The sequence below is a fragment of the Pyxicephalus adspersus genome, chromosome 9, assembly GCF_032062135.1.
Source record: "Pyxicephalus adspersus chromosome 9, UCB_Pads_2.0, whole genome shotgun sequence".
Lineage (NCBI taxonomy): Eukaryota > Metazoa > Chordata > Amphibia > Anura > Pyxicephalidae > Pyxicephalus > Pyxicephalus adspersus.
The window spans coordinates 2983985-3006549 of NC_092866.1; the positions used below are offsets into that span (position 1 = coordinate 2983985).

The following is a 22565-nucleotide window of genomic DNA, read 5'->3' on the forward strand; positions in this document are numbered from 1 at the left end:
TTTTTTTTTTGCTCTGCAACACATTTTAAGGACCAAAATTTACTCTAGCAATGAACAGCAGCAGCAGAGAGGTTAATAAGAAAGTAGAGAAGAGCAGGCACACCTCTTGTTTGGTTTTGGTGGTGTAGCCCTGGACAGACTCCCGGGCCACGAGGCTTTCCAGCGCGTCTTGGACGGTGCGAATCTTCTCCGACTGAATGTCCAGCTGCAGGGTGAAAAATGGTTGAAGAGTGGCCGACTCCTTAGAGCTTTGCTGGTACACGACGGATCTAGAACAGAGGGACAAGAACAATACCAAACAAAAGTTAGGATCCCGATCAAAGTTTGGTTTAACTTTAGGTATGTTAACATTTTAATTGCACATGATAGTATTGCCCCCACATAACAAAAATAATTCCTGTCCTCAACCACATACTTCCCCCAGCCATAACACATAATGTGATTCTATATACTACAAAAATGACATAACATAGGTTATTTGGCACTCCTACACAGATCACCGCAGCTGAGTTTCCTTCCGTTTTTTTTTTCACTGATTGGGAGTTTATGATGAGTTTAGCCCTGACCCAACACTCCGCGAGTATCCACAAGACTATTTTTTACAAACAGCGGACACTTCACTTTTTTTTCCCCTTGCCTACGTGGAAGTTTTTGCGGTTTGCAATTTACGACCTGTTCACAGCCACATACTTTCCAGATGCAGTGACTCTACGGGAAAGGAACCTATGCACAATGGCGCCTTTCTTCTCATGTAGCGCTTCCATCTTGCAGGAAGTCCATCCACAGAACACCCGGGTTGAATGGAAGGACTAGATCGATTCCAGTCCAGATCTTCTGGTGGCTGCTGGAGCCTTTCTGTAAGCAATCAATGCAATGGGATCCAACAGCACAACTGAACTTTGTATTCTTTTAGCCCTAACTCCTTCCAGGTGCATCAAAGCAAAATGATGTGCAAAAGTTTTGTTTTTATTTCATAAAATAATATTATTTCATATTATTTCCAATAGAATGGGGTCAATGAACAGAAAAGTCAGAATGCTGCAGGAAAGGACTCTTGCATTTTATGAGCAAACAGCAGTCTCTCTGCAGAGCCAGACCTCTCCAATCAAGATCATAAGGATCGCTATTTAGCAATATTCCTCAATTTTTCAAAACAAATCCATCAGCTCAATGTGACCGATTGCAAGCAATCAGGGACTAACAAGTGCTGCCCACCATGATCATGTCATAGAGCAGCAACATTGGTACCTAGGGGGTTAATGTTGAATTTATCAGTCATTTAGCCCAAAGTTGCAACACATTCATTTCGTAATCCTATGCAGATCTCACAATTAGAAGTAGGACCGTAGAACCATCTTCTATATCTCACAGGGAAACTTCTGCTCTAAAAACACCCAATAAACAGTTTCTTATGTTGTAATTAGCATCTTTTAACTGGTTTGGCTCAGAAAATATTTTCACAAGATTGTAAGCCAAATGACAAAACCCAAAGTGACAAAGCGTCAAAGCAGATGCCAAAAACTGCCTGGTGAAGGATGATGTACCATCGATGGATGGGAACAGGCTGTCCAAGCTGCGACCACACGACACAGATTGAGCAGTTGTGGTGCAGTGAAGTGTATTACATTACAGCCCCTTCTTCCACCCCACCCAGCAGATGTCTGACAGATCCCCGTAGACAGTTCCCAATGTGGAAAGTGCTATTCTCTGCAGGGAGTGCCCTAGGCTCACACCTACAGGCCTACACCACATTTATCAAAAGTAGGAGAATCTCAAACTAGGAGCATGAATGCTTAAGACCTAGCATGCAGAGATGACATTGGTGCCTACTGAGGACATGAATCTAAAAAAATATTGCTTGCCCGATTGGTGTTCTGATCCAGAGCCTTTATTTTCCTTTGAAACACTGACCCAGTATGGAGATGCAGCTCAGGTGTTTTGCAAATTGCCGCATAATTTGTGCCACAGCTAGCTGCATGCTTTTTTGCAGGAGATGACAAACTGCTGAAATATCACCTTTACACCCAATGGATTTTGCATTCTTTAGACTGAGTTTAACAATAGCAACTTTCATAATAACTTAGCGGAAGGTCATTGAGTCTGCCATATGCAGCTTGGCAGGGACTGCTGCACTGGGTTTACCCACTAATGGCTGCCAAGTGTTTGTACATTGCACTACTTTGACCTTTCTTCATGTGGCCTGGTCACCACCACCAGGTCAAAACTTCTAAAAAAGGCAATGAAACGGATTCAAGGTCAGCTGTTAAGTGGTTTATTGGGAAATTTTGCTCATAATCCTTGCTATCACCCCACTTCATCGGAGCCCCCCATGCAGTTGCATTATAAGCTGTAGAGAAGAATTTATTGGAGAGATGGGTAATTTTTTGCTAAAGTGGAGTAGGTTAAGCATGGCTTTGTAAGTTTACCTTGCAATGAGAAGGAAGGGGTATGAGAAGCTTTACAAGGGAGGCTGATGACCCTTTATGATAGCGCCTACTTTTCAAGAAGACCTCAGGAATCTTTTGAACCAGATACCTCTTCTGCAATCTCAAATCTGAACCTTAAAAATACTTACCTGACAAAATAAACTCTAACAATTAATCCTTCGCTGTCATCAACATTACTCACCATTGCACTATTTGTTGGTGTAGCATCTGCTGTAATGTCGGGCGGCCCGGAAATGATGATGTTACGCATGAGAGTTCATTAACCCCCCCCAGCAATGAATGATAGGATCATAAAACGAGCCACGAAGGAAACGTACATTATAGAAAAGATAGTGACCGGGCAGGCAAGTTTGTTTTATTGCAGAAGAGACATTTTCCTTTGCGTAATAAGAATCGTCTAGGTTGATGAAGAGATTAAAATACATTTCTCTATCTGCCTTAAATAAGGGAAGTTAAATTGCATTGTCTTCCTAAATGAAGGCAATGGTACTGTTTAACATTAGTGTTCTCCCCAGCCCCTTTAAGCTGGGCGCACCACCCAGCACTTTTCAGAAAATCACTCTGCTGTTTTTGGGTAGTTACTATTGAGTTGGGTTGCTAGACATCTACAATTTCTTCCTACCCAGCTTAAAAAAATTTTGGGCTGAACACTGAAGTGCCCATCGCTCTATCCAAAGCTGAAACACATTCTGGGTAGATCGATCGTTAGACTCACCTCATATGTCCTCCGAAGATGTCAGTGATAGGAGTCTGGACAAAGTCAGCTTGTCTGGTCACCGAGGACTTGTTGCGTGGTCCCACCTGCTCCCACTCCTCATCGCTGCCCTCTCCTTCGTGATTCATATCCTCCTCCTCCTGAACTAGCTGTGTCTCCGGTCCATTTGAAACAGATATTTCTTTGTGGAAAAAAAAAGAAACAAACATCAGAGGAGATGAAAAAAAAGTAACCTAACAAAGACATCAAAGTTTAACTGCAGCCAAGATTTTAACCTACTGTTACAGAGAATTTAACAATTACTACTGGTTTGGACTTCTCTTACACTATAATACTCTTTCCTGTATTGTCCATCCCTTTTCTCTTCAATTGTAACCTTGACTTGTGGATCATGCTGAAATAGCAAATTTTAAAGGACTGCAAGTAATATAGATGTGCCAGCTTTAAATTTTAAAGGGGCTGTTTATGTAGCAAAAGGATGTTTTTGGGTAAATATAGTGGAAAAGGTTTTCTGTTTCCTCTGTTAGATCCTTTGTATTATCACGGCTGGACAAGTTAGACAGAAAATAAAACAAATGGGAATTCAAAAATTATTGATACCTAAGCAGTATTCTGAAAATTATATTTTTGTCTGAAATTCTTTTTGTTGTGGCAGTGCATCTGAGGTGTGCATTTGTGCCTAGGCATTCCTATATATATGCAGAATAGGAGTCAACAGCAATATAATATATAAAACACCTGTGAGAATATGCAAGGCACCGCTAGTCTCAGGGATGTCACTCCTGTGCTACTCACTGTTATATAATTGCAGTATAGCAGAACAAGCGATGGTAAGCTTGTACATGGGGAAAGATCAGCCACAGAGGAACCACAGACAACACTGTTCTCTAGTCATCTGCCCTGTGTCTGACTTTCAGAGTTCATTCCTCTGCACACAGCATTAATATTTCATTCCATTCCTAATCTAGAAAAGGTTTTGGCTGAAGTTCTAAACTGGAATCAAACATTAAGCATCTAGAAGTCTTACAACACAGCATGTAAGTAACAACGTACTGTCATTTTGTGGGTGGAGAAGTTTCTTCAGCGACAACATTTCTTCATGCAATCCATTCAAGACAAAGCCAAGATATTCCTCTGCGTCCTCCTGTCGCCCCTGCAAAATGTAAAAAACACCATTTGAGTCAGCTATGAAATCTTTATAGCTGGAAACTGGGATGTATGTATGAAGTTCTGTTTTTGAATATAAATTACATACATGCTAAATATTTAACTAAATATTCTAACTGTAGGCTATGTATACACGTCAGATGATTCTCGCCCGATATGGTTGGATCCATCTTGGGCAAGAATCTCACATGTACAGATGTCCCCGACATCGTTCATGGATACACCCTGACTGGACGGATCCACGAGTGACAGACAATCAGCTACCACAATACATATGAAGGGAAGAGAGCACTGAACGGTACCACTCGCTCGTTATTCCACCTTCCCCCTCTTTAGAGCAGAGCAATGCTGTGTGTAGACACCTCATTCATTCATCTGCCACCCTTTTATCCCTGGAAACGATCATGACAGTTTATTTCCAGTGACAATAATTGAATTCATGAATGCAGCCTTAGATCTGGAAATTGGATGGTTACTTCTAGTAGGAGCCCATACCATGCACCATACCCAAAATCAAGATTGCAATGATGATCACAAAGTAATAAACTGTAGCTGGAGGGATGGAGCAGGCAAGATTTCAGCAGAAGTCAGTCCTGATATTTCAAATCAGCTTTATTCTTTCACACTGCAATCGCCAGTCATACTTTACCTTCTCCGAAAGAGTAGACTTAGAAAGTTGCAGCAAGCGGTAGATGTATGTGGGTTCAAAAGGCGCCCCTGGGCGGATGTCTCGCATAACTTTGTCACCAGGGACTGCGGAAAAGAAAATACATATAACTGATCTAGTAACAGATCCTATTGGTAGTCATGCGTTACCACATACACTTTAACACCACCATACACTGCATGGGTCATGGAAAGGAAAAGGGTTAATGAAGGGAGAACATGTTAGACTTTGAATGAAAGGTTTGGCATAAGTGCAGTGTTCATTACTGCCCCACTTGGCCAGGAAATCCTCCAAGTTTAACATTGTCATTATGAGTTAATGTTGTATATCATGCACAAGCCAATGACGTTAACAGAGTGACAAATTCTTGTGTTCCACATGAATGAACGGGTTCTATCTTCTGTGTATGAAACTGCCAAAGCAGTGCTGGAAACCAAGTATAATATCATTCCTATATTCATTCTTAGAACTAGAGTTATTTTCTGTTTTGTAGCAATATTCAAACATAGTTATCACTCGCTTACTTTGCTTAAAGTAGAAAATTTCCTGCACCGATTACAAAAATGCAGCATAAACAGTCTTGTCTTACAGATAGATGCAAACAGTCTCAAACAGTTGGCCCTTACAACATACTTTTCTGGTGTTGCCCCGACTCTCTGGAATGGTCTTCCTCTTCCTATTCCGCTTGCTCCTATTTTCTGTTTATTTAAAAAAGCCCTCAAACCCCAAAGCTTCAACCTCACCTACCCATCTTCTGTCTCAAACCCTCACTACTCACCCACATTCCAAATCCCCTCCTATTGTGTGCTACTTTCCCCACCTCTTAGTTTGTAAGCTCTTTGGGGCAGGGTCCTCTCCTCCTCCTGTGTCACTGACTGTATCTGTCATTTGCAACCCCTATTTATTGCACAGCACTCCGTAATATGTTGGCACCATATTAATCCTGTTTATTAATAACAACATGGAAGGATTCCAGGCCATGTTCTAACACTGCAGCCATGAGTGAGAAGACTACCCAAGTCGCCATAAAATATCATAGACATCAAAGTGTCAGAACTGTGGTCTTTACTTATGAGAATTGGATTCCCCCTTTGTGACATTTCATCACGTTACTGCAATACACAAAGTCAGTTTAATTGGGAAGTCAGGTGTCAGTTTAATTATCACGAGAACCTACCTTGCTTAGCCTTAGGAAGAACTGGCATGTTGGTGAATTCATTCATCAGTCTCACACTAGAAGAAAGAAAGGATTTGTTATTAGATATGCCATGTGCTACTGTTCCAGCTAGTCCTGGGAAATGTTTATATGTGCAACAGGAACAAAAAGAATTTTCTGGTAAGTTACCCAGAGTAAGTTCAAGACTACAGAACTTATTACAGACTTTAATAAAAGTGTAAACCACAGTTTCCCAAACTTTTTATGGGGAAAACCCTGAAATAACTTTCAGGTCCTCAGGGAACCCCAGCTATAATAACTATATCCACAGCTTGCTCTATATTAGTGTGGTGGTCAATGGGAAGAATGTCAACCTTACAGATAGCCAAAAAGATCATTAGTGACACTTTAGCCTTTCCTGAGAGGTACAAACTGCTCATTGCTCACAGAACCCCAGCCACCTCTGGAGGATCCCTGGTTGGGAAACACTGATGTAGACTATTCATTAGGGATCAGTGACATCACTGAGAGTGCAGCCTATTCATTTGATGAGAGACAGAAAAACTAACGCATGCGCACCCTATTCATTTATTAGGGAGCAGCGACACTAATAAGAGTGCAGCTTACAGTGTTCTTCCCCAGCCCTTTATAACCAGGGGCAGCACCCAGTACTTTTCAGCAACCACCCGGCTGTTCTTGGGTAGTTACTGAAAATTTGGGTCACAACACCGGGGCTGCCACCAGCCAACAGCTTCTTCCCACCCAGCTTAAAAAAATTCTGAGAGGAGAAGTGCTGGAACTCCAACCATCACTTAGCTAGGATGTGTCAAACTGCTGTCAGGACTCTGCAGCGATCCTTCTCTAAAGCATGCGGGCGTGAGTGGAGATTCTGCTGGTTCCAGGGCCCTCTTTTAACAATTAAAAAAAAAAGCATGGCATCTAACACAAGAACAGCTTTTGCAGAAAACAAATTGGCTTTAATATACATGTGTATACTTACAAACTGTCAATCATTGGCGTTGATGTACACGGCCTGTCGACTTTGGTGTACATTGGAATGCACTTCATAAGATGATACATCGGAGGACAAGCCACCAGAGCCTGCAGAGTCTGAGAAAGTGGTTAAGGAATTGAACGAACAGAATAAACTACGTCCATTGTTTACCCCTACAAAAAAAAATCTTTGTCAATAAAATTAAAAAAAAAAAAAAAACTACATCCCTTATAGTGTTCTCCACAGCTGCTTTTAGCAGGGCGCACCATCCAGCACTTTCCAGTAACCACCTGGCTGCTTTTTGTGTGGTTACAATAAGCATGGAGTTTGTAGGTTCTCCCCATGTTTGTGTGGGTTTCCCTCCGGGTACTCACCTAGGTAGGTAGTTTCCTTCCACATTGCAAAAACATGCAGTTAGTTTATTTGGCCTCCCCCAAATTGTTCTTAGATTGCGGTAATGACATATGACTATGGTAGGGACATTAGATTGTGAGCCCCTTTTGAGGCACAACTAGTGACATGACTATGGACTTTGTACAGCCCTGAGTAATATGTTGGCGCTATATAAATACTGTGTAATAATAATAAAATATTAGAGGGACCACCACCCACCTACAGCTTCTTCCCACCCCTCTTAAAATAATTTCTGGGGAGAATACTGAAGAACCAAAATGTTCACATTGGTTTTGATACAGATTTATGCCAGGTTGGCTCTCCATAGAAAAGGATACAGCATTTATATAGCACCAGTTGCCTTTGTTGATGAGTCCTCGGGGCTGTAATGACACCGGTTTGTGGACAAGCTTCACATTCTCCAACACATCTGCAAAAAAAATACAAAATATTATTACAATGGAATGAAAGGAGACGCTTTAAAAGTATAAATTAAAGAACATCCGGGGATGTCCAAAGCCATGGCCAATGTTCTGAAGAGTTGGGTCACAGGGCCCAATCATGGAACAGGAAAGAACAGGCCTTCCCCGAACTGTTCTTGCACACTGTAAGCATTACCGGAACCCTTTTCTTGGTACACCTGAATGCCATCATTGGGAGGGGGGACCACAGATTTTGGGCATATAATGTACATCCAAAGAAAACTTCTATTTTAGCATTTTGCAGATGATGGAAAGTTAAACCATCCGACAGGCAAAGCTTCCTGTCTGCACTATAAATCAGCATGTCTGTGCTCAGCTGACAATGGACAGGCTAGACAATAGGAAAAATATATTACAGTCAATGGAAAAAAAGAGGGAATGACGAAAGTGATTTTAGGTTTTACAGCTACTGTTGAATCAAAAGCAGTGACCAGCGTTCTCCCTCCAGCACCTTTAATGTGGGCGAACCGCCCAGCACAAGTTGGGTCACAAAACATGGGCCGCCATGAACTTAGCTTTTTCCCACCCAGCTTTAAAAAAAAATTCTAGGGAGATAAAATCATATATAATCAGAGACTATTATATAAAACAGCAAAAGGAATGTCTATAAAGAACTGCACTGGCAAAGCACACGGCCACAAAAAAAAAAAAAAAAAGTTTGCTTATATAATACAGGCGATGCCCCTATAGTAATAAAGGCACAAACAGTTCAATCTGTCTCACCATGACCATTATCAGAGGTCAGAGAAGTATTGCAACCTTAGAATACAATTATCCAGAATGTGCAAAGCTTGCAACAGCATTCAATGATGTGCACGGAGCTCCATCTAGTGGTCATTTCTTGAATTACAGACAGCAAAAAGCATTCAACTTACAGACTCAGCAACAAACCGCAAGTGAAAGAACATAAAAGTCAGCTTTGTCCATGCTAATTGCAACCCTTCTCTAAACGGTTTCATTTTATTATATTCCTTCAATGTGTTGCAAGAGTGACTATGTCAAAAAAGTATTCTAATGCAGGGCAGGCCCGGTGTCTTTTTCCCAGCTTTAGAGTGGAACTAAAGTACCACTTTGAACTTTTGCGATTCATACAGGTAGGTGTTTATTGCAAAGTGACAAGCGATGCCCCGTCTGCAATAACTTCTTACCTGCCTGATAGCCGTCCAACTCTGCATCCCCCAATTAATGTTTCCCTTGCACAAGCTGGGAATAAACTCTGGCTCACCTGCAGGGGAGTCAAGTCATCCCAGGATAGCCAATCAAAACGGTCGAAGATTGTCTTTGAGAGGTAGGAAAATTGCGACACCCTGTGGCTGGGATAGGTAAATATCTGCAGGTTTAGTTCCTGCTGAATTTCACATCATCTCACTGCCTAGCCAAAAGCAACTATTTATGTAATTACATTTTTCACTTACATACCTAAAATACTTACTACATAAATGTTTTAAGAAAGAAAGAGGTCTGGAATGCTTTAGAAAATACTAGTTACCTGCATGTGCATAGTTTAAGTCCCACATTAAAACCATGCATTCTGTAAATGAATGCCACCAACTCAAATCAAAGCAAAGGCTTCAGCAGGATAGCAAGAAAACAGACAGCACTGTTCTCATATCACAAATAAAAGCCTGCGGAACCAAGCCAAACATGCTGAAAAAATTAAAGCTGGGTTCCACCCATAGTCACCAGAACCCCTGCTCATTTCTTATATTTTCTCTCTTCAAAAGCTCTGGGTGGGTCAGGTGCCTGAAACCGCTGTTCCAAGCTGTACTTTCAAATGTCAGCCCCTGAGCAGTAATGTAAAAGGGGGCAATGGATGGAATGGAAGCAAATGGCAGGGAATGAGAAGTGACAGATATAAAGATTCTGAAGCAGCAGCTTTGGAAGAGAGCAAAGATCTCAGGAACAGGGAGCAGGATTGAGGGGTCTCTTTTATAAACAGCAAAACTCATTTCATGATAAATAACCCTGAACTGAGAAGGGGTCACCGCTCCCTTCACACATTGTACCTGCAATCTTTATGGCTAGTGGGTCCTCCGACATGGAAACAGGGCTCTCCTTCTCTTCAACCTGTTTCTCAGCGGCCTGAGAGGTTGTGGTGGGAGGGGAATACTTAGTCTCAACGTACGCCACCTGCGGGGACGCAGATGGTTTAGAATTATGGAAAAGACTAGCCCAAGACTTAGCTGGTGGATTGGCGGAGGAGGTCCCTGAAGCCTGGCCAAGAGGCTGAGGGAGCGACGTTTCCTCCGGCTTGGCTAGCTCGCAAGTGGCGTCCGGGTGGCAATCCACCCCGTTAGAGGGAGGTACGTCCTCTGTGGTTTCAAGTGTCTGTCCATTGGTAACTCCAATGTTTTCAGTAGTATCAGGGGCAGCCTGGGGCTGCTCCACAGCTGTCCTTAATGGGCTCTCCCGCCCCGTGTCTGGGGGCGTGCAGGGTGGCTCTGAAAAGGTAACACTGCATGTCTCAGGCTGTCCAGCAGTCCTATCATTGTCTAGTGCACTAGGAAGAGAAGGAGCCTCGTCACTGGCAGCCTCGCTAATAAAGTCCACAGAAGGTTCTGGGCTGTTACAAGTCCTAGGAGAGGCTGACGATAGCGCTACATCCTCTGCAGCCTCATCGGTGCCTATACTGTTAAATCCCCCGGCACCGGCATGCCCATTAACCAAGGTCTCTGAGTGTGAGGCGCCATCAGTGACCCCTTCTAAATAACTGTAGTATCCTGGAGGTCTCTTTTTCTTCTTCTTGCGCTCTCTCTGTCCCAATCCGGATGTGCCGTCGCTGTCCGCATTGCCGCCAGCATCGGGGAGGGCAGCTTCGGAGTACTGACCGTCGATGCCATCGCAGTCGTTGGCGTTGATGTCGATGCTCTTCTGTGTTGGAGTGCAGGCGAGGATGAACTCCGGGGCCTGGGGGTTCAAGGTGCTGGAAATACTGTAGTCGGAATTGTTGATGAGGACCGCGTCTGGGTCGATCACTTCACTGACGCCGAATTCGATGCGTTGATATTCATCACCTGGAAGACAACAGTTGTAAGTTGACAGTTTTTGTGTACAGGAAGATTTCAGTGGAGCAGTCATTCTCCAACAAGGTTCTGGGAAGCCCTAGAATCTGCCAGGAGTTCCTTGAGCCCCCTTAAGCTGTTACTTGGGCCAAACACTACTTGGCATAACCAGCATCATTCTGTGGCATTCTTTACACTGGCAACCAACGAAAATAGCATTTTTCCCCATTGACTGACTATAGCTGGGGTTTCCCAATGCCTGAATATTTAAGGGTTCCTTCAGGCAAAAAGGCTGCATTAGATGTATAACAGGTGGTGCAGTCAGCATCCTTGCTTGGATAAACCTTTGCATTACATCTGTAGAACAGACTCTTACTAATATACGGGGAAAAATAGGGGCTATGGTCAGTCACTGTCTTCCAAACCAGCATTTTTTTTTTTTTTATTTTTGAGGGGGGGGGGGGGGACCCTTGGAATACCATTTATGAACCCCTTCTATAAAGCTTTAAAATAACTTTCAGGTCTCAGTGAACCCCTTCTATATTTATTATACCCACCGATCACAGTATATTAGTGTGGGAATAATTCCTCTTGCATTGCTGGTCAGTGGGAAGAATGTCACCCTTACAGATAGCCAAAAAGTTCATTGGGGTCACTTAGTCTGACCTAAGAGGTACAAACTGCTCATTGCTCCCCCAGCAAACCTCTGGAGGAACCCTGGTTTAGAAACATTGCTCCAAACATTAACACTGGACCAGCCCCAGGGAACGAAAAGTGACAAAAAATATCTTTAAATCTGTGCAGATACAAAGACGATCCATCCCTGGCTGGAACAGCTCATTCTTCTTCTTTGGCGGTGCTATGACAGTGAACTTTTAGCCATTAGAAAAAAATATCGTAGCCAATTAGGAAAAATTATGGCTTCATTGTATCCAAGGTAAAATGATTTTCTGTTTTCTATTGGCAGAGTTATTTCATGACAGTACAATATTTAGGCCAAATAAAGATGCAACAAAAAACAGTTTGGTTTAACCGTATGCAGGCAGACCGCAGTTCTACACAGACGGCATTGTTTTTGGGGAGTTAGCTTAAGATAAGAGGAACAGGCAAGGTGGTATCACAATTACTATTAGCCAGTATTTATATAATGCCTCCATATTACACAGAGCTGTACAAAGTCTATAGTCATGTGACTAGCTGTTTTTCAAAAGAGCTCACAATCTAATATCCTTACCATAGTCATATGTCTATTACATTCTAAGGTCAATTTTGGTGAAGCCATGTTTTGGAATGTGGGAGGAAACCCATGCAAACACAGGGAGAACCTGCAAACTCCATGCAGATAGCATCCTGGCCGAGATTAGATCCTGGGACCAGCACTGCAAAGGCCAAGGTGCTAACCACTGAGCCACCGAGCTGCCCTGTTTGTTCAGTTGGGGGTTATACCCATTCATAACAGACAAGTGTATGGGCAACTTTGGTAGTCGTTCGGTAGTCAACTATCAACCATCATCCCAATCCGCAGCCATGAATGAGATGCTGCAAGTGGTGATTAAGTGGTAATCATCTTTTTTCCTATTGTGGGATACTTCCCCAACCTCTTAGATTGTAAGCTCTTCAGGGCAGGGTCCTCTCCTCCTCCTGTGTCTGTATCTGTCTGTCATTTGCAACCTCTATTTAATGTACAGCGCTGCCTAATATGTTGGCGCCATATAAATTCAGCTTAACATTATTCACACCACCATATCACCCTTAAGTAAACCTCCTCATGTGTTCTCAAACATATCAAAAACACATTGAGGTTTCTAATGATACAAAATGATCCGTTTATAGAGACAGCTGCCTATCTACAACTAAATAAGAAAACATAAAATACACCAAAATCTGACTCTTACCATCTTGATCACTTGAAGACTGTGGCTCATATAAAACAGGTTCGTTAAAAGGTGGGAGCTGTGGAGACATAGAATAGTTTATTAAACAGAAAGAAATTGGGGTTGGATGTCAAAAGCACATTTATAACTTTAGTCCAGCAATGATGACCACACTAAAGGGCTCATAGAACATACACACCCAGGCAAATTAATAAACGTTGGCCGTATACAGCATTTTCCTGCACAAAGTATAACTTTGCTGATCTGCAGCCGCCAAGTGTGCGATTGGATTGTGTTTATCACACTGTTTTTTGCAGTTTGTGGAATAATGCTTTTTTAGTAAGGCTCAGGGAAGACTCCACTGCACATGAATGGTAAATACCCGGTGCCATCAGAAAAGTCCAATAAGTAACTGGTAAGGGGGATTCTCTGTGGCTCCAAATGTTGCACTCTGCATTTTATTGTTGTGTGTCTCCATTCCCTAAAGCTGAAATATATGGCTGGGGAAACCATGTTATTCTTATTTAGTGACCTACAAACCTGCTCTTCAGTTCTACCTCATCACCAGGCTTACATTGATACCCTGCCTTCCTCTAAGCCAGTTCTGTTCCCAGCACCTTTTAGCAGGGCGCTCCCACATTTCAGTAAACACTCAGCTGTTTTTGGGTGGTTTATAAAAAGTTGGGTCACAATACAGGGGCTGCCACCCGCCTACAGCCTGAAGGCCTGATATCAGATGAGAATCAGGCGTGCACAGCGCTCGTCGTCCGTGGATCGGTCCTGGCGGACCCACAAAAGTGAAGGGGAGAGAGCACAGCCAGGTGCCGCTCCATCCTTCGCCCCTCTCCATAGAGCAGAACAGAGCTGCATGTACAGCGCTCGTTCATGCATTGTTGCATTGAGTCTTTTATCATTGTAAAAGTTCTTTTCCAAGGAAATTTTTTTAAGCCGTGTTGATTAAATATTATGACAGCTTCTCTTTAAAATCCACACACTCCCTCTAGTGGCTGCAGATGGTACCTAACACTAAACAGCTCTTCCATTTACCACCAGCACAACTCACCCAATAGTAAACATTGCGTGTTAAAAGAATAAACATGAAACTCACCTCAACTGTACAACGAGTACTCACAAAGAACTGTTTGAATTCATCATCGCTGAACTCCCCAAAAATATACTGAAACAAAGGGAAATAAAACATGTAAGAAACTGCAAACATGAGAAATATAATATAAAGACAACTGCCAAAATAATTAAATTACGGTAATTTCTCGATGGGGATAGGAACGCTGAAAATCTTTGTTAAAGGGAACACCTTATTGCCTCCGCTCTCTAGAGGCTGTCCAAGTCCTAACCAAGCCCATAAGGAGTGCCAATGCCATTTTTAGTGGGACTAGTTCCATTTTTTAAAATACACAATCAGGCCCGGTCATGTGCAGGGAAAGCCGGGATTGTTGGGTATGCTACCAATCGAAGCAGGAGGTGCGCAGGTTCAGGTACTCCGAGCGATCAGGCAGGTAGGAGGCGTTAATGTAAAAGGGACTTCACCTCTCCCTGTCTGCAAAAAAACCCTCCTACGTGCCTGATCGTTCCGGGTACCTGAGCTAAGCATGCGCACCTTTAGCTTCGGTTGGCAGGAGCCCAACAATCCCGGCTTTTCTTCTGCATGCTGGGAATAAATGAACTCCTGTGCACTTATGTCATCCCGGGCTGGCAAATCAAAATGCCCAAAGATAAGTCTACAGAAAGAGAAGAATAAAAATGGCGGCCCCCTGTGATAAAACGGAAACAGGTACCCATTGCAGGTTTAATTGCGCTTTATGTCTCAATGTGAAAAATTATTAGGACCTGGAGTTTATTTTTTTCTAATTTGCAGCATGGATGTAAAGTCTGTCTTGCCAGGAACCCTACGTTCCTAGCAAACGTTCCTTTCCTATGTATGGTACGCTGAACTTCCCTCGTCATACAACAGGAACAACGCTGGATTCTGGTAATGAAGGGTAAAGCTTCACCAAATCTGTTCCACTGCAGCAGATAATCCCTCATTTCCTGCCTGCTGAACCCAAAGTCACGGGAGGGGAAATATAATAGAGCCATGAACGTCAGTAATACCTGAGAGGTTCCAGTTCTTTCCAAAAAGAAGTATAAAAGGTCAGGTTGGGAAATCTCTGCATATTATACAACACTGACCCCCCCGGCACTTTTCAGTAAACACCCGGCTGTATTTGGGTGGTAACTGAAGAGTTTGGTCACAATACAGGGGCTGCCATCCACCTACAGCTTTTTCCCACCCAGGTAAAATAATTTCCGGGTTTAGCGCCATACAAGCATCTTACATTGTATCTTCGGTTTCATTTAAAACGTGTGCACATGCACTTTATCTTTACAGGCCTGTTGGACTGGCGGTTGTACAACTGCATTTTGAACATTTGCATCAATTGAACTAAAGTTGGTGACTGCACGGCTAAAATTGGGTTACATGCACCAGCACCCCCCAGGTCTTCCACTCCTCCTACGACCTTCCATTTGTCTTGCAGTTTCTGGTAAAAAGCTGACCTGCACCAGGTTACCCAGCAATTCCTGTGTGCATGCTGAGAATGAATGATATCCTGCACGCAAGTTATCCTGAAGGATGGAAGGGAAGACAGCAGATGAGGAAGTCACCCTGCTATGGAATGGGGACAGTGGGTAATGCGGGTTTGGTTCCACTTTGGAACAGAGTTGCTGCAACCCCCATCTTTAGCTAAGGACATTGGAGGGATATAAGCACAGGTGCATCTTCGGTGACGGAAACATTTTATTGAATTTCAGTTCAGCTTTATCGCCAAGTAAAGGTAACGTGACAAGTGTTCTCCTTGGCTCCTTTTAGCTGGGCGCACCACCCGGCTGTTTTAGGGTGAGTACTGATAACTTGGGTTACAATAAGCGGACAGCACCTACCCAGCTTTGTGGGTTCAACACTGCGTTACATAAAGAAAGAAAAATCCACCACTGGATTTCTTGCAGGCAAATTCACACCTCTCCTCCCCTCCACTTTCATGAATTGAGTCAACACCAGTTAGGGAGCAAAGGTCTCCCACCAGCCCCCCCATAACAAGTTCGCATCTCGGCAGCACAGTGGCTTTTGTACAGAAACAACTTTGTTCTGCACAATGCCACTTAATCCCGGAGATGGCTACGAGCTCCAAACCTGGCGGAGAAAAGTGCAGGCCCAGCATGTGGAACTCTTTGTATGTGAACAGGGAGATTGCTGAAACGGCATTAGTGTGACAAATGACTGTAATCCACGGGGCCCCGAGCCAGCAAATCCTATTACAACACACACAGCTTTATTGCTGCCGTTACACGCTGCAGCCATACAACAGATCCGCCATGACCGATTTATGAGTAAGAATGATATCACTGGTTGGTTGCATGGCTGCAGGGTCAGGCAAAAGAAAACGACTTGAATATTTGGTGAATGTGAGGCGACTGCTCGGCTGACTCCTACCTGTCCCCAATCAACTTGAATTTCAGGATCTGCTGATCAGTGACAGCAGCCATATGTTCTATATGTATGTAGTGTGTGGCCGCTGAATAAAGAGGACCGGTCAGAATTTTTTAGCATTCTGCACTGAACAAAATAAAAAAAAAAAAAAAATCAATGTGTCTGTAACACTTCCAGGTAATATTAGCTCTCAGAGATCACATGACCACCCTTACATTGCCTTTATCTGCTTTTCACTCCAAAAGGATGGAACTATCTTTGATCAGACATCATCCGGGGTCACCATCTGCTACTTAGGCTGAGATGCTAGCTCAGTGTTGACTCTCTCTGACCGGGAGGCCACCGCCTCTAGGGGGCGCCACAAAAGTCTTCAGCAGGCCACCGCCTGCAGGGGGCGCTACGCCAACCCTCCACGAAAAATCTGCCCAATGCTCCAAACCCCCCGAACAGGATAAAAGCTTCCGGTGCCATTTCAATTCAGGCGATTCCATTCAAGTCAAAGCTGCCGCCAGAAGTTCCAGCCGAATGCTGGACTTTATACGAAGGGATGAATACATATTATCTGCGCCCTGCACACAGTGCTGAAACATGAGGGGGGGCAGATAAGAGATATTCAGCACTTGTACACACCCTGGCAGTCCTCACCTCTTAGAAGACAGAGATAGCAATACACTAGAATCAGCAGGACACAAAGCATGCAAAGAGTTATCAATGGGAGGCGAAGAGCAAGAGAACCTGTGCAGAGCAAAAGAAATGCAAACATTCATTAGGAGTATTCATTTAGGAAAAAGCCTCCTGCAATGTAGGATTTGTCTGCCACAGAGCGCTCCACGGCGCAGGCAGGGCCACAGGCTCTCTCTCCAAACCCAACATATCGGTCCTGGCTGCTGGCCACCCTGGCACCTGTGCTGGAACAGGAAAGGAAGGGCAGAGTCACATGATTCCTCACCTACTTCACTTCTCTACAGGGTGTGGACAGAAGGATAAACCGTCATGGGGGGAGAATATTGCTTAAAAGCATTTTCATGCTTGCAAGTTGCATCCCATGCTGCCAGCACAAATAAAAACTGCTGATTAAAAATGCAGTGAGCCCCCATAAACCTAAGCATTGTGCAGTGACATCCCAAGCAGCATTGTCAGCTGTGCCTGCTGGACTACAGAAATCCCCCTAAGCCCGCCTGCTCCACCCCTTCCCTCAAAAATACATTAATGGAATGCATTATAACAAGCAATAAATGTGAGCTGACGCTCCAATGCACGCATACGATAAGAACTGCACCTGTCCTTTAGTGCACAAATATAAAGGCCCTGTCCATGTTGGTGCTTAGTAACCAGTAATAGTTCAGGTGCATTTTTTTTCCCCATGCGTGAAGGACATATTTAAACGTCATTAGCCGACTACCCCAATGCATATCAATGCACAAAGATGTCCAAAAAGTATGCAGCACTATACTGGTGATAAATGCATGTTAGGTGTGAAGGAGATGGGATTTTATTCTAAAACTAGATCGGGGGTTCTGGTATGCAAGCGCGTTAGATGTGAACAGCAGCTTTGTAATTGCATGCGAGGAAAGATGATCAATTTCCAACTACGAACCGGAAGACCTGAGGAGCGCAATACGAACAGGTGGGAGATGTAAGAGGCATGCTGCTTTATAGATGCACGCCTTCACATGCAATACCTCTGCTCTGATACACAACGGATTGATGGGGGGGTCAAATGCAGAGCCAATTCCAAAGCAACCTGTAAGTGCAGAACAGGGCACTTAGGATTTAGCACACAGGTATGCATTGTTGCACAAAAAAGTGCATGTTATGTGCAACAATGTGCACTACCAACCCTTTTAAAATTAGTTGCATTAAAACAAAACCAAATCCCTCCCTTGCAGACATCTTCATCTGGTTTCCTTTTCCATGCGGAGGATCCTTTTCCATGCAGAGGATCTGCAGCCATTATGATTGGCTGGGTGAGAGTGATGTAACCCCCACATATGCGCATGATAGTAAATCAATTACGGCATGTGCAAAAGCTTGCAAACAGTCATGCAAGTTCGTTATATTGCATAAAAGACACAGCATGCCTGGTCTAAAGTAAAGAGCCGGCCTGCATGCAATGATTTAACATTTTGCTTTAATGCGGCGCATGTTAACGCACAGTAAGGAAATCTAAAGGGCACACAGGCCAATAATAATGGAAAAGCTTTTTATGGCGCTTTTGGGGAAAAATTACAAAAACTGGGTCACCAAACCAGTGACCACTGCGACTATAAAACAAAAATATTCCCAACTCCAACGCATGATAACAAGTCATTTGAGACTTCAAAGGTTGCATTTCTATCGCAAGATCAGCCATGCATGAAAGAGTTAACTGGCAGCAGAGTGAACAGCGATCCCTTGGAAAGCCGTGCTGTGTGAACTCGTCTCATTGGCCGGTGCCCAAGATTTTCAGCGTTGGGGCACGGCACAGAAATGCGCTCTGTGCAGGTAAAGTCTTAATAAAAAAATAAATAAAAAATATGCGCTGAGCCCGGGGTGGGATAATCAAAGCTGATCCTTCTTCCAACAGTCCACACCTCGGAGGCATCTCCAGAAAGTCAACGCTTGGCAGGATCATCACCCCCACCCCCTGCGGTCTTCATGAATCATTGTGACTTGCAATTCTGAACTCTTGCACGTTACGGCTTTGTTTTTATTAAAGGGGCAGTCCGCATGCAACTCACGATGAAATGTAAACTGTGAGTACCTCTAGGGTTCCTGATTGGTGGGATCCCTGCATTGTAATTCCAGGCAAGCGCAACGACTGCGACTGGATCCCAACACCTCCAGTGTGAGATTAAATCAGATAAATAACCACTATGCATGCAGAATTGCACTGAAAAAGCATGCAGGTCCCCCGCTGTGCCAGATTTACTTCTTTAATACCTACTCATATCATACAAGAAAATGTGCATGTTGAACAGTCATTTGATAATATAATTGCGCTTGTTTAATGTTTTGCAACACGTAATCTGGCGGGAAAAATCTTTTAAAACAAGGCTGTGCTTCTCACATGGTTGACCATAAAGAGGCCCTGTCACTGTCGCATTCATTTCAATAGTCTATTATGCATTTAATGCATGTTATACACTTGAAAAAGCCCCCGCTGGACACCGCCATCTTTAATATGTTTGCAACCCCAGCAGTATCAGACCAAACGCCGCTCTATAGATTCTCACTACTCCTCTAGTTGCTACACTAGAGGTTAAGTAGGGCTGGGTGGGCCACAGGAGCTGGGCCAGCACAGGTGGGTGGTCCGGAGGAGCTGAGCATGCACAGTCAGTATTTATACTCACCAAAAATAGGAGAGGTTAGAGGGGACAGAGCGAGCTTTCCAGGGTAAAGGCTAAAAAAATAAAATTGTTCATGGACAGAAAAATGCTGCAAATATTACAAATCTTATTTTAAGTTGGTGACAGGGTCTCTTTAATGCCCCCTTTACCCAGCAGCATTTACTCGCCTGCCTTTAACGCCCCCTACTGGTCCTTTTCACCACCTGGAGGAAGCTCTGTGAAAGTCAATGGCTACACAGGGCCATGGGGTACCCCTGTGATACTGCTGATTGGTTGAGTCATGTCACATGGTCATGTGACCTTCCATACCTGCAAGTACCGGAACTGATGAATCTTCCTGGCTGTGTGTAAAGCACAGAACCGGCTGAACAGAATGACAAATCATCCGGCAGGTAAATATTTCATCAGATTTTTTATTTAGCTGCCAGGCGGGGGTTTTACTTTACCCCTCCTAAACACAGCAGAGGTAAAGCCGTCGTTTTGAGGTTTTCCTCTCCATCGGCTTCCTGTTAACTGACACGTTAGTGCAGCGCATGCAAGATGAATGTCACAAGTCCTGCGAAGGCGGGCGGCTCTTGCACAAAATTCTTATCACTTGGGGTTCCATGGCACAGAGGCCGGAGTACCTGACCAGAATCGCAAGCGCCAATTACCAGAATCCTTTCTTGGTTTAAATCTTTCATTTTCAAATCCGGAAAAGTATTGCTTTCACTTGCCGCATGCTCGGTTCATGTTGGTAACAACCACGGCCTGCATTCCTCTCCTGGTTGAAAGAGCATCCATGACCCAACCTCCATTATAAACTAGAAGCCCCCCCGCATGCGACAACACATTGTGAAACACCACAAGCCAATGACATAACTTCCTATTACAAGTGATCTGCAAGCTCCTGAGCTGTGCAGGAATTGCATCATTCCGGCTTAGCCAATCAAGATGAAGATCCCAACCCTAGAGGAGGAGCGGAGTGAAGATGTCAGCGCCACCAGGTGGTAGGTGGCATTTACGTCGCCTTTAGTTTTTGGGTGCAACAAACACTTGCAATTTCACCTTTTCCTCCTCCCTATAAGTTCTGCTGCCTTTCTGCAGGCGCTGCATATCCCCATGCACTTCAGTGCTGGCTGCATTGCATATCTCAGATGAGGAAAACAGTGGACTACTTAGAGTGACAACACAAAAGAACCATCATAAATCAGGGACAAAGTGTTGTCACCAAATAACAGGAAAAGTCTGAACATGTGCATGCCAGGGTTTTCATGCAACTAGTGAGAGATTGTGGACACGTTAAGTGTCTCACACTAAATGACACCGAGTGCAGCATTAATACAAAAGCAGCAATCAAAGCTTCCAGCTCCCCATGCACTGGAGCCGTCAGATTTGGGGCTGCACAGGATCCATGAATGAATCTTTTCTCCTGCGCTCAGGAATAATGCGCAGCCATAACCATTGCCTTACAGCTCATTAGCACAATAAAGACGACTTGGGCTGGGAAGAAACTTTGAGCATTGAGATTGGAATCCTGCAAGCTTCACCCTGGGACAAAAAAAAAAAAAAAAAGACGCCAACCGGCATCACCGGCAAAACAAATCGCATTCTGATAAGGACAAAGCTGGGACGTTAACGTGTCAGAGCTTAGCCGTCACATCGAAGTCACCAAGAACTAAAGGTGATCCAAAGCCCGAACAGGAACTGAATGTCAGTGTGAATCCTGATCATGTGATGGGGGTTCTGGTTCAGATTTGGGGGTGACAACGACCCCTGCGCCGTCAGCCTGAGGTCTCTGTGAAAAAACCCGGGCATGGGGCACCAATAGGAAAGCCCCTGAGTTGCTGCAGATGATGAAACCCGCAATAAGACGAGAATAGGAATTTTTAGTGCTTTACTTTTAAAGTTTCTCGTTTAGCTGCAGCCAAGTTTGTGCATGCTTGCAGCATTGTGAGATTTCAAGTGTTGAGCAATCATTTCTGTAGTGAAAAACACCGAAAACTGCCAGGGACTAAACAAACCGGTTTTCACTTTTAGCGATCTAATACAAAATGGCTAGTGAATGAGAGAAACACGCAGCTTGCATTTGTGGCTGCAACCTCTGATCTTTGCAGCGCTGGTCCCGGGTTTGAATCTGGGCCAGGACACTATCTGCATGGAGTTTGCAGGTTCGTCCTGTGTTTGTGTTTCCTCCAGGTACTCCGGTTTCCTCCCACATTCCAAAAACATGCAGTTAGGTTTATTGGCTAAAACTGACCTAAAATTGCATGATGATCGCATTGGATGAGTTCTTGGTGACGATGGAACAGGAAGAGAGCTAAGGGTGCAAATGCGTCCACCGCATATATATAGAGCAGTGTGCACAACGACAATCTCACCGATGAATGCGACGCACATGAGTGAATCTCGAGCATCATCCTATTTCCATTACATTCTCCTGCATGTGCATGCATAGTAGATGCAAGGAAATACTAATGATCGCCCAATGCATGGCACAATGGCGATCCTCTTGCCGGCAGATATTGGCTCGCATGTATTGGAGAGCTCGGCTCCCTCGCTGGTACAGAAGATTCTGCAGCATTGCAATATGAACAAGGGGGAGGTTTCCACAGATGGCACCCGCTGGCGATTTGCAGCCGGTAACAAGAGTGCAAGCGCGCCATACATCTGCACGGTTGCAGTTAAAAAAAAAAAAAAAGGAAAAAATTGCTCCCTAAGAACCTGTTGCCACCAACTAAAAAACTGCACATTGCATTTCTCATTTAATGTCCTGCGAGCGATCTTTATTATTAACCAATCGCAATGAATTACAAAAAAAAAGCCAAGCCTGGTGCGTCCCATAGCAATGCAAATTCTACCAGAAATCCAGA

General features: G+C 43.9%; 1 protein-coding gene across 2 annotated transcripts in view; it reads right to left on the minus strand.

The window, feature by feature from the left end:
- Positions 1-22565, minus strand: part of USP10 (ubiquitin specific peptidase 10) — a 34902-nt gene that overhangs the window by 10504 nt on the left and 1833 nt on the right. Inside the window, exons 1-11 of one of the 2 annotated variants that reach the window (XM_072421796.1) lie at positions 20367-20411; positions 14006-14074; positions 12919-12976; positions 10028-11035; positions 7878-7969; positions 7153-7262; positions 6174-6229; positions 4979-5082; positions 4216-4315; positions 3163-3343; positions 104-269 (exon numbers count right to left, since the gene is read on the minus strand). In XM_072421796.1, the coding sequence (XP_072277897.1) occupies positions 104-269; positions 3163-3343; positions 4216-4315; positions 4979-5082; positions 6174-6229; positions 7153-7262; positions 7878-7969; positions 10028-11035; positions 12919-12976; positions 14006-14074; positions 20367-20396 (1974 nt within the window). In that variant the 5' untranslated portion in view covers positions 20397-20411. Of the gene's footprint in view, positions 1-103; positions 270-3162; positions 3344-4215; positions 4316-4978; positions 5083-6173; positions 6230-7152; positions 7263-7877; positions 7970-10027; positions 11036-12918; positions 12977-14005; positions 14075-20366; positions 20412-22565 lie in introns of those variants that run through there. The other variant, XM_072421795.1, reaches the window with a different exon arrangement.